The sequence below is a fragment of the Brassica napus genome, chromosome A3, assembly GCF_020379485.1.
Source record: "Brassica napus cultivar Da-Ae chromosome A3, Da-Ae, whole genome shotgun sequence".
Classification (NCBI taxonomy): Eukaryota; Viridiplantae; Streptophyta; class Magnoliopsida; order Brassicales; family Brassicaceae; genus Brassica; species Brassica napus.
In genome coordinates, this window is record NC_063436.1 from 30,308,480 (window position 1) to 30,321,203 (window position 12,724).

The window sequence follows — 12,724 nt, forward strand, 5'->3', positions numbered from 1 at the left end:
ACTTCTTACAGTTGAAAGAACTTGAATTATTTTTTGGGGGAAATAAAGCAAGTATAAACGCAAATACATTCTTATTTCCTTTATATTTTACTTTGAAATCTATAGAGAGAATCAAAATTAACATCAATCCCCATCAAACAAACTGATCAATAATCCATATCAAGCTTACCTTGTAGTGGCTGCATTCAGTGAGAAGAAAATAACGTTCATGGTAGGACCATATACCGTCTGTCCCATGGCCATTTTCTTAAACGTAGTGATCAAATCTCGCTTCGGGAAGATTGAACCTGTAGTGAAGTGTAGGACCTAAGATTAACCAGCCACCAGATTCATGAAACTTACACAAATCACGGCTATGTAAATAAGCGACGACGTGACGGATTTAGTCAGAACCGGCCGTGTTTTTAACATGCCAAGATAAGATACCATCCCATGAATCATGTCTTCACAAACGACGCCGTGGAAGAAGAGGAAGAGCAGAAACCGGAGATCAATGAATGAGGAGAGACTCCTGTTTCCTTTACTTTCCCGAGAGACTGTGGCGTACGAAAACAAGGCCTCGGCTGAAATATAATGAAGAGAAATGAATTTTGAAGGAAGAGAGACACGTTTGTGCTTGTTTTTCCACACTACACGTGTTGGTTGACGTTGACCTCTATGTCTCAAGTCTTCTGTCTTGGTCTACTATTGTAATATGAGAGCCCCTTGTAATATTATAAGGCAGTTTTCGGTAAGAAAACTTTTTGCAAGAGAGCTTGACTGATCAAAATTAAAGATTAAAAGTTATTAGCGTTTAACATTGTTAGTGGACCGGTTGTAAACTGATCAAAATTAGGTAGAATGTAGGATTCAACAAAGTATTAAAATGGTTGAAGCATTTTTCATATCTTGTAACTGAGAAGGAGACGTTAAAGCTCTGAATAACTTCATATATTTCATATTCTTTTTTCTTTTCTTTTTTTTGGACTTCATTGCTCAAAAAAGGTGGATGCCACTATTTCTCCAGTCCCATGCTACTTCCAAGCAGAAAGTGTATATATAACCCATCATTAATGTTTCTCTGACCACCACCAATAACTTTCAAACTTTTGGTGATTTCACAATTTCCACCTCAATTTTTATATACAAATGTTATGTTGGCTAGAGTCTCTATTCGCATTTGACATGCTTTATAAACTAATGCTTGCATCGTTTACTAAGGAAAAAAAGACCAAAAATGTTGAATCATATATATAAATCATATTCCAAAATTAGGACGGTAAATTTTTCTATCCACGATGATATAGGTTCACATCCCCTCAAGTGTGAGAAATAAGAACCAACCCATTATGACAAGATGAACAAGACCACCGCAAACAAAAAACAAAAAGAACCTTCAAACAAACAAAGTCTCTTCTGTTATACATTGAGGGGTAGAGACAGAACCACAAACAAACAAAGTCTCTTCTGTTATACTTTGAATAAGCCAAGTTAAAAGAAGACTTAATATTCAAGCAAAACTCAGACACATAAACTCCCTTAACTCAGACACCTGAGTGCGAACCGGTGTTGTCTCGAACTTCTCTTTAGTGAACACATGGTTGTACCGTTGAGGCAGTGCATGTTCCACTTACAATGTCGTAATACACACACTATGAGAAATGATTCCTTCAGTGAACAGACACTATCCCCTCATTCACACTCCATTGATTACCATAAACTCAATGTTTTTAAAACCGACCCGGACACTGAACCGGACAGTTTACCGGGTTGATGGGTCACTGGGTCGACCGTGGGTGAACCGCAGATTAATAAATAAATTAATTTTATTATATAATAATATACCAGCTATGTAAATAAAAATATAGAAACTAAAGTTTAATATTTTCTAATTTTTTTAAAACATAAAATAATAGTAAGGAATGTATATATTTTATGTTTAAAAACATTTAGAAAATACTTAACTTTAGTTTTTATATTTTTATTTTCATTTGACATACAAAATATCAAAACAATAGTTTAGACTATTTAAAATTTTCTCTAAGTAAAAGTTATGACATCTAAAATAAATCAAAACATGAATTTATAAATCATAAATATTTAAATATATAATGTGAATAATAAATTAAACTACAAATACAAAATAAACCAAAAGTAAAAGATCATTATAATAAATTATCAATAACGAAAATAAACTAACACCAAATAACATCAACTAATTTTGGTTATATCTACCAATTCACTTAGATGACATAGTGAAATCTTCATTAAAATTTAAAAATCACAAATATAAAACTGAAAAAAAAAACATAACTTTTTTTTGTCAGTACCTAACTTCTTAATTAGAAACTTATAATATAAAACAAAATTAAAAACTAAAAAAGAAGAAGTAAAAGTTATTTATTAGTTCGACTGATGGTTCAACCGGTACCGGATTCCGGGTTTTACCGGGTTTTTGCAGGTTTTTGTGGGTTTCTAAATATTGGGTTTTCACAAAACTCAAACCAGATTTTTTCTGAGTCACCGGGTTTACCGGTTCAACCGCGGGTCCGGGTCGGATTTCAAAACACTGCATAAACTTGTAATCAATGACTTCTGAATTCATTAACACTCCAGAAATATTTCGTTGCTGAATGAACAAATTCGAAGAATTGATGTAACTAAAAGGTTATTTTTTGTTTTTTTGTGATCAATGGTTTATTTGTTTTTTTTTTTGTTTAAGCAAAATACAAATGTTCATAACTCGTATGAATATGAACTTTCATTAATAGATATTCATATTATATATATATCATTTAAATTAAATTATCGACTATATAAAAATATAGAAATTATATGTTAATTTAAAATTTTGCATTGAAAAAATATTGTGATCTTAATATTATATATATTATAAGTTAAATTAAACTATGTACAATATAAAAATACATAAATATTTTAATTTTGCAATTTGCATTAGAAAATATCATATCGAAAATTTTGAGATTAATGGTTTAGAATTTTTTTTTTTACAGCAAATATACAAATCTTAATAAAATCATATAATTAGAAAGTCTTAATAATAAATATTTATATTAAAATATACTATATATCTATGCCAATACCATTGAAATTTAATTATATATCATATAAAATAAATAAAGTGATTACTCTGATTTATTTACCATAAAAATGTTGCAAATTAACAAGAAGTATTGTTTTGATTTATGTGATTACTGTAATCCCATATATATTAACTGAAACAATTGATTACTATAGTACTATAAGATTTTATTAATTAATATTTTTCAATAATCTTATAAAAGATCGATACAATGAAGATTTGTGTAGATGCTATTGAAATCATCTAGCGAGAATATGGATTGCACAACAAAATTTCTTTCCTAACCCTATCCCCTTTTTTTCATCACAACACCGACATAGGATAATTTAGAAGTGTCAATTGAAAATCTGAAAATATAAAGTTTTCTTTTGTTTTCGGCCCACTGTTTTCCTTAAATGGGCATAGAACAAATTTTAATGATTAAATAAATGGATACGTATATAGAATAATGTGTTTTGGTTTAATTGTGGCATACCCAGAATCAATATGAACTATCATCACTTTCGATTAAAATTTGGTTACAATAAAAAATATAGGTTTGGGAAAAAACTTTGAATATAAAAAAACTGAACCAAATCTAATCTGAAAAAATAGTACTGAACTTTAACAAAATTGGTTAGATATTCGAATATGTTCAAAATTTTAGTATCTAGAGAACCAGAACGAAACCTGATCCAAACCAAAATATTTTGGATATCCAAAAATACTCGAACCAGATTTATATGCTTACATATATTAATTATTTTCATATTTAATATCTAAAATAATATACAAAATATATAAGATATTTTTAAGTTGTTCAAAATACTTGGAAATATATAAAAGTAATTAAAATACAGTAGAATCTCTATAAATTAATGATCGATGAAAATAGTTAAAGTACAATATAACCTCTATAAATTCACTATTTTGATCAGTTCTACATGACAAACATAGAGTTTGACCAGAAGCTATAATATCTTTCTTATTCTGGAAGCTCTAACCCACATCTATAATAGAGATCTCTAAAATAGAGAAAAAAATAGAGATGGTGTTTTTGCTCCAATGTGTTCCTCTATAATAGAGGAATGCTATATTTGCCTCTATAAATAGAGGAATGCTATTTTTTCCCCTAAATATAGAGGAAAAAATTGGTTTCCTCTATTTATAGAGGCAAATATAGCATTCCTCTATTATAGAGGAACACATTGGAGCAAAAACACCATCTCTATTTTTTCCTCTATTTTAGAGATCTCTATTATAGAGGTGGGTTGGAGATGCTCTAACGTGATGATAAAACAAGATTAATTAATATACCCACATCATACTGTCCGTCCACGTCAGTTTCTTAATTACAATGAGACAACTTCTTTGTAATTAATAGAATAAATGGTCCAACTTGCTATTAAATTAACACTAATCAGTACAACTACATTCACAAGTTTGATCAATTCTATAGAACAAACACACGAAGCGTTTGACCAGTATGCTGGAAACAGTATATAACGTGGTGAACCAAATGTAGATTAGTCTAAATACAACCCTAAGATGAGTAGATTAGCCAGAAAATGAATTCAATAGTTATCCATTTCTATTCGCCGACATGCAAGTATATATCAGCTTACACGTTGGTTACAGCTTTACTCACCGTTACTCATTCTCTTATTACAACATTTCCCTACTAATATATCCATTGGTTGACAAAAGAATACAAAATATAATTTACTTATAGAACTGCCTGTAACTTGTAATGAAATAAGTCAATGAGACACGCCTTTGAATCTCTTATCCTCCTGAACAATTCATATGCTCGCTAATTAATTTAATGTAGTTTCTTCCACGATTTAACTTTGATTATTTACATACTCTTAGACATGAATTTAGTTTTACAAAGGCATGTTTTTTTATATAAATAACCTTTGAACATTGACGGCGTAAATTTCATATAAACGTAATTAGTATGTTACTCTAAAATAAAACATTATAGATATGTATATATTTCTTTACAATCCTTTATATACTAAAGCACAAGTCACCTGACTAATCAGAATATGACATGTGGCAAAAAAATTTAAAAACAAATATTGATACAAAATTATCTTTCTAAAAATCACATTCAAGTCCCGAGTTTTCAGTGAGTTCAAATACCTACATTCCTAAAAAAATTCCCATTATAATCACCACGTTCAAAAATATGATCCACGATTTAAAACTGCCTCTATACCTTCTTCATATCTCTTCTTCTACATTGCTTCTTATTTTTCTTTTTTCTCTTTCAGATATTCGACAGATGCAAGAAAATCCATACAAGTCATATTCTTTTATTATTTGTTTCAGCTTGAAAATGGCATCTGAGTGTTGAGTCTACTCCTGTTTTAAAGCGTTGTCAGGTAACAATAAGTATCTCTAACTCTTTTATTTATAAAACTAGGGGCTCTATCCCCGCGCAAGCGCGGGGTCATGGACGTTGTTACTCTTATCTCATTGTGATGTGTTGACGTGTTTGTGAAGTTTTTATTTTGTTGTCATTGATTTTCCAAGATGTGATAAAGGAGGCAGATAACATATCAGTTTTTTGTGGTAAGCGATTGAAGGCCTCTCTGTAACCATTAGCTCTAACGACTTGTACTTATTGTGAAACGTACAAAATAACTAACCTAGAAAAAAAATAAAAATGCTCTTCCTCTTGAGATTTCTGAATCGACATCAAAAGCATCCTTAAATATTTTGCACACCATTTCTTACCTTTAAAAAAAAGTGGAATAAGAAAAAATAAACACAACAGCATATTTGAGCTAAGGTTCACACAGTAAGCACAAAAGAAAAAATAATGTACCTTCATACCAAAAGCAAGGAAGTACAGAGATCAGTGAGGCTGGTCCTAAGTTATTTGAAGCAACATGCAAAGACACGTTCAAGATATATCATGTCTTTCCACACTGTCTATAATGCTGTCAACGCCTTGGTCATGCCCTTGTCTTGATGTATGTATCAAAGCCTCGTAGCTTATGAGTGTATGTTGTAGTCTAATTTACTTGGGAACCTTAAAGTGCATATTCAAGTAACAGAAGTACCTTTTTACTCTATTCACTCAAAATTAGTCAAAGCTAAAAAAATATCTTTACTTAAACCTGTTACAAATTGATATATAACCTAAGCTGTGTTTCACTTCAGCAATCTAATTGTACTACAAAAAGTTTTGCATCTCTTCATTACAACACCAAACAAACTTCACAATGTGCTCCTAAAATCCTTGTTCCACAAACGTCACCGAGATAGAATAGCAGATAATGGGTCTTTTGTTAATACCAGAGCCTAATCGATGGTCATCAAAGCATTGTACTTTTTCCCTCATTAGCCGGCTGTTGCAGGTGAAGAAACTGTAGTCCGGCTGATAAAATTGCAGACGCTCAGGCCAATTATTTGCAGCTTGTGGCAAGGAAGATAGCTTGTGGCACTCTTGCCTCTTGAGCTCTGCTTTGGTTCCACAGAGATACTTTGAGCTTATAAGATGTGAGTCCAAAAGTAGGCACCAGTAGCTTTATGGATGGTTACGTCTCACTACAACCAAGGAACCTGCTTGAACAAATAGACAACACAGTGTAAGAGATCTTTCTAGGTTGTAACAATCAGACATACACATTATACTGATAACATCGAAAGCTTATGTTACTACTTCTGTTGAGGAGGTGTTGCTGAGAGAGAGTGGAAAGTTAGAAAGTAGTCATCAACGTGTCAAACAGTTATTAAGTACCTAAATACCAACAAATTATAAGATCACCGTTTCAAGTCCATCCATATATATATATATATATATATTTCAAAGATAACAACCTCCAGCCCCAAGAGAAGGTTTGCAGATTGAAAGAGAAGCAACATAAAATACTCCAAGCATTTAAAAAAAATGATCGAATTTTTAGGGTGCCAGTAAAAATTTACCTTATGCAGAGATTTGTGATGTCAATGGATAACAGTGCGTGCCGATCATTTTTTTGAATCAACCAAACTACTATATCATCTCTGTTTTGGTAAATCTCTACTTTCTTAATTTAAAAGAAAGAAACGTCAAAAGAAGACACATATGCGTCACATGTCAGAACAAAACGTGAGAATGAACTTAACAAACTTGGCTGTTCGTGAGTGAAGCACTGCGGTTGGACCAAATCCAGAAACTATGTTCAGAACACCAGGAGGAAGACCTGCCTATCATATATTTTAAGAAACATACTTAAGACTTTTATTTTAGTAGCAAAAATGGTAAGTAGAACGTGAAAGGAACGGAACATTGATTACTTCAAAAAAAAAAAGCTTACTGACATAAAAACAGTGAGAGGAGTTTGTTCAGTGGTTTTGAGGACAATAGTGTTACCACAAGTAAAAGCAAGACCAACTTTTCAAGCAAACATCAGAAGCGGAAAGTTCCATGGAATGATCTGTCCAGCAACGCATATCGGTTCATGCAGTGTCTGGACGTGATAGTTTCCATTGGCTGGAATTGTTAGTCCATGAATCTTATCCGCCCCTCCTACACATCAAAGAAAAACTTACCAACAAAAGCAAGAAAATTTGATAGTATTCTCAAGATTTTATTGTATATACCAGCATCGTTACAAAACAAACCGGCGATCATTGCAATCTCTGCGGTTTTGGCTTGATCATAAGTATTCCCATTGCCACATGTGTCTAGAGCTGCGAGCTCTTCGCTGTGTTTCTCAACCAAATATGTGAATCTCAGCACTATCTTTGAGTTTTCCTGAAATTCAAACAAAGATAAGTCCACATCACATTAACTTTCATAGCTTTCAAGATCAAAAACATTATATAGTATTATACATAAGCAATCATCTTAGGCCAAGCTCCTTCATCAATGGACTTCCTTGCAGCTTTCATTGCCCGGTTGATATCTTCAGCATCGCCTTCAGCTACGTTCGCAATGACTTCCTTTGTGCGTGTATCAAGAGCTGGGAAGGTCTTACCTAAAGCCAATTAAAAAATCAAACATTAGTGCTCAAGGAACTTAAATTTCAAGCGTCAATATTTTCCCTTGCTATTCCTCCGTTTCTGAACAAAGCATTTTTTTAAAATGAAAACTTTACTCACCAGAAGCTGCGCCTACGAAGTTCCCATTGTTAGGGAATTGTGTGTAAGAAAATTGAACTGATGGGATTATGATTTCTTCAGTTGCAGAAGAGGTTCCAAATCACCGTACGATTTTCCTTTTAATGTAACAAATTATCCATGTAACCGAAGTGTTTTAATACATCATAGCCACATATTCACATATTAAAGAATCTAACTTCCGGTCTACTTTACAACAACAACTTTTTTCTGCTTTATTGTTGTACCCTACTAAACACTAAGTGTCAACTAATCCAAGAAGCAGCGATGAACACCTTAACGCACTTAAAATCTAAAAGACCAAAGAACACACAGATTCCAAAGGAGTCGAACCTGAGCTTGAGAAGTCTCAATTCACCGTCTTGCGATAGATCTGATAGCACGCCCTGACTTTATCACTTTCTATTTCTCAAAGGAGACTGAAAAAAGTTGGTGAGACATACCTATATCTCCAGAGTTGCAACCGATGGACCTCTGAGCTGCACAATAATTAGGTAAGAAAAAAACTTTTGTCCTTAAAGAAACTGAGATCAAAAAGAGGCAAATAAGATGTGCTTACATCAGACTGTTTGATTTCACACAGGGTGCTGGGCATAGATTGGTTTTTGATAGATAAATCACCGTCGTCCAACAGTGAATACATGGCCTCTCATGATACAGTGTGGGGGTTCTGAAATTACATAAAAAAACACTGGGACAGTTAGACACAGAAGTATTGTAGTCAAGAAGTAGAAAAGTCTCAGACATAACAGCATAGTTCTGTCGGAAAAATATAAAAGAACCAAACATGAAGCCAACTGAACTCGTTGGGCATGAACTGAAAGACCAAACCTTCAACAAAAAAGTATTAGATCAAACCAATAAAAAATACTAATCACTGATGAAACTTGACCCACCTGAAAATACTGAGAAAGTATCTTCGCCCATTGAGCCTTAGCTCCGACTCTCCAGATTCCGATCCAGGATCCGAAACCGGTCCTTGATTCTCAACCAGAACATCGCTCGCCGATGAAGACCCCGCCGGTTCCGCCGCCGCCGCCTAAGCTATTAAAAAAATCAAAAATCAGATTCGAAACCAAAAAAGAAAAAAAACTCAGATTCGGACAAGAACAAACATACAAATTCAATAACGGCATCGATCTTAACCTTAGGTCACTTTGTAGGGGGTGGAGATGATGAAGACGGTTCAGGGGATGAAGAAGAAGAACATAAACGCTTGAAAGGCGAAGAGCTACGTCTCGTCTCCACGATATCCCAAGAAATCATAAACATATGTATTTATTATTTAATAACGAAACCAAACTGAGATAACCAAACCGGACATGAATCATGGGACCCACAAACATAAAGGAGTCGCTGACGTGGATAGCTTCAGGAGAGACTAAACTGTCCCATTATAATATAGATTAGTATTTATAAATCTGTTTTTTCTATTGCCTATTTTAGGGAACTACTTGCCTTGCTTTAATCCAATAAAATCAGAAATGTAGGGGGAAGAAAACAAAATAAAAATAAGCTTTAACAAGAAAGAAGTATATCAGGCGAAGATACAATCAAGCAAAAGATAAACTCAAATTACAGACAAAACGAAGGAGCATTCTCTGAAAACAATTGTATCCTTACTTCTTTTCTAAATAATTCTCTCTTACTCTTTAAAATTCTATATTATGTTTTTATAGCCTCGAAGGTGGTTAAGCATTTTCAAATTTAAAGATTGAAAACAATGGCAGCAACAACCAAAAAAAAGTAACACTCAACCAAAGGAAAATAGGTATCAACTATCTACAACTATGATAATGCAAATATAGTTTTTACAAATTTGTTTGTTATGGTTTGACAATTTCACTAATCTATTTGTTATAAACAGAGCATTTTCGACTATCTTAGGAATTTTTAGAAAAAAACTGTATATTTACGTACATGTTTAGTAATATTTTTTTATTATATTAATCTTATCAGAACAGTCATTAAAACAATAAAAATAAAAGTGAATAGATTAAGCATGATTTTTTTAATGCAAACAAAAATTGACCCGTGCTTAGCACGGGATGGTAATACTAGTATACTATTAAAGTAGCAGCTGTTGATTTGCAGATGGAAAATTGATGCTGAATCAGAGTAGATATTTTGTTTGGACCACTTCTTAATTCTTCTATAAGAAAGATATTTATTAAAATATCAAGAAAAATGACGTTTATGTTTTGTATTTGTCCGCCCAAAACTTTATTTTTTCCAAGTGAAAAATTGTCAAATGGAGGTGGAAAATAAATAAAGAACGCGTTGAATAAATAAAAAAGGATTGAAAAAGCACGGCAAAGAAGGAAAACGACGCGTAGTCTACGGACGTATATAAGGAACGGCAGATTCCAAAGTCTTCATCTCTCATACTATTCTTCATCTTCTTCTTCTTCACGCGGTTGTCTCTCACCAACTCAACACACATTCTCTTAAAAAGCCTATCAGATCAAACATTCGTCGAATAATCAAATCCAATCGATTTCAATTTCAATTTCAATTTCACTCTCGGAACTTGGAACCAGCTAAAACCCTAACAGTAAGTGATGTTGCGAGCTTTAGTACGGCCTCTCGAGCGGTGGTGCCCAGGAAGCAGATCGAGCGGCGATGCTTTACTCTGGCAATCGGAGCTGAGACCGCACGCCGGCGGAGAGTATTCGATCGCGGTGGTTCAAGCCAATTCGAGACTAGAGGATCAGAGTCAGGTCTTCACATCCTCCTCCGCCACTTACGTCGGAGTCCACGACGGCCATGGCGGACCCGAAGCTTCTAGATTCGTTAACAGACATCTCTTCCCTCATATCCACAGTAATCACATCTTCTCATCATTCCAAGATTCAAACTTTGCTTTAAAAAAAAAAAAAAAATCTGATCTTTGTTATGTGAATTTGCAGAGTTCGCTAAGGAAGAAGGAGGAATATCTCCAGATGTGATTAAGCGAGCGTTTAAAGAAACTGAGGAGGACTTTTGCCATATGGTTCAACGATCCTTACCGTTGAAACCGCAGATGGCTACTGTGGGGACTTGTTGTCTCTTTGGTGCTATAACTAATGGTACACTGTATGTTGCGAATCTTGGAGACTCGAGAGCGGTTCTTGGGAGAGTTGTTTCAGGGGTTGCTGAAGCTGAACGGTTGTCCACTGATCATAACGTTGCTGTTGAAGAAGTGAGGAAGGAGGTTAAGGCGCTTAACCCTGATGATTCGCAGATTGTTATGTATATTCGTGGAGTCTGGAGGATTAAAGGCATTATTCAGGTATGTTACTTAGAGCTTTTGCTTCCTTGCTTCCTTGCTTGTTTGTGAGATATGTTAGTTTCTATGCATAGAAGGTGTAGTGTGATAGTGTGTATTTTCTGTTTTGAGTAACTTAAGTTTGATATAAATGGGGGGCTTGTAATGTTCCAGGAATCCTTCACAGGGGCTCCTGCAACGTTTCTTTCCCAGTGTAGTCAGAGGTCTACATGATAATGAAGAGATATGTTTTGTGGTTGTTGATGACCTTTCCATGAATGTTGAGCTCGTTGTATGTAGTTAACTAAATCGTTTATCTATGTGCTTCTTTATAGGTATCGAGATCAATTGGGGATGTATACTTGAAGAAGCCTGAGTTTTACAGGGATCCGGTTTTTCAGCAACATGGAAACCCCATTCCTTTGAGGAGACCTGCGATGACAGCTGAACCCTCCATTATAGTAAGGAAGCTTAAGCCACAGGACTTGTTTATCATATTTGCATCAGATGGTCTCTGGGAACATCTTAGTGATGAAGCAGCCGTAGAGATTGTACTCAAACACCCAAGAGCTGTAAGTTTGCCATCCTAAACTCGAAGTTTATTGTGTCTCTCTTTTTTCTGTTAGCTACTTTGTAGATTTCTAACTCTCTGTGGTCTACAGGGGATCGCACGAAGACTTGTAAGAGCCGCTCTTGAGGAAGCTGCAAAGAAGAGAGAAATGAGATATGGAGATATGAAGAAAATCGCCAGAGGGGTTCGAAGACATTTCCATGACGACATAAGCGTCGTTGTTGTTTATCTCGATCAACACAAACCGAAGAATGGTAAACTGATCCAGCAAGGAGGCATCACAGCTCCATCGGATATCTACTCACTACGCTCAGATGAAGCGAAGCAACGGCAGCTACTCAATGTGTTATACTGACTCTCTGATTATGGTAAATGGTTGTTTTGGAAAAGATTCAAATAGGGAAGAAAACTTGTTTACATATTTGTTTAATCTTTCACCAAGAATGTTTGTTCTTGTTATATATTGGAGTTGGATTTGTATATTCTTTTACCAGCAATGAACGAAACCCTTTTTTTCTTTTTGGGCAAATCAGTTTTGGTTTTGTCAAACAATACTTACTTCTGGCATACAGAAGTAAGAAAACTTGTTTTGAGTTTACCTTGTTTGAGTTCTGCTAATGCTCGATGTGGTAAATGAACAAGTGAAAGAGAAGAATTTTAGGGTGAATTTATATCTGTACTTCTGTTTTAATAATATAGATTTGCAGTATATATCAGTTGATCACGA

At 34.1% G+C, this 12,724-nt stretch overlaps 1 protein-coding gene and 1 long non-coding RNA gene across 10 annotated transcripts; one reads left to right on the plus strand and one right to left on the minus strand.

Moving 5' to 3' along the window:
• Nucleotides 1-5,625: 5,625 nt before the first annotated feature.
• On the minus strand, nucleotides 5,626-9,569 carry LOC106441148. 9 transcript variants are annotated; one of them, XR_002663872.2, is made up of 11 exons: nucleotides 9,326-9,569; nucleotides 9,076-9,223; nucleotides 8,739-8,849; nucleotides 8,623-8,658; nucleotides 8,513-8,552; nucleotides 8,162-8,277; nucleotides 7,895-8,037; nucleotides 7,661-7,814; nucleotides 7,001-7,586; nucleotides 6,738-6,815; nucleotides 6,124-6,637 (listed from the first exon to the last, which is right to left on the minus strand). It is a non-coding gene; the product is annotated as an uncharacterized LOC106441148 (long non-coding RNA). The 9 variants fall into 9 exon arrangements; XR_007327786.1 differs by adding an exon at nucleotides 5,626-5,806 and having other exon boundaries at nucleotides 5,898-7,586; XR_002663863.2 differs by having other exon boundaries at nucleotides 6,124-7,264; nucleotides 7,379-7,586.
• A 983-nt stretch (nucleotides 9,570-10,552) lies between these two features.
• LOC106441147 (probable protein phosphatase 2C 63) lies at nucleotides 10,553-12,516 on the plus strand. The gene is made up of 4 exons (XM_013882956.3): nucleotides 10,553-11,002; nucleotides 11,089-11,450; nucleotides 11,762-11,998; nucleotides 12,089-12,516. The coding sequence occupies exons 1-4, from the start codon at nucleotides 10,741-10,743 to the stop codon at nucleotides 12,350-12,352; spliced, it is 1,125 nt and encodes a 374-aa protein (XP_013738410.2). The 5' UTR covers nucleotides 10,553-10,740; the 3' UTR covers nucleotides 12,353-12,516.
• The last annotated feature ends 208 nt before the right edge of the window (nucleotides 12,517-12,724 follow it).

Bases quoted from the DNA above. Each gene is read 5' to 3' on its own strand.
- LOC106441147 (XM_013882956.3), top strand. From the start codon at position 10,741: ATGTTGCGAGCTTTAGTACGGCCTCTCGAGCGGTGGTGCCCAGGAAGC. The intron at 11,451-11,761 runs GTATGTTACTTA...GCTTCTTTATAG, and splicing joins GGATTAAAGGCATTATTCAG to GTATCGAGATCAATTGGGGA. The intron at 11,999-12,088 runs GTAAGTTTGCCA...TGTGGTCTACAG, and splicing joins TACTCAAACACCCAAGAGCT to GGGATCGCACGAAGACTTGT.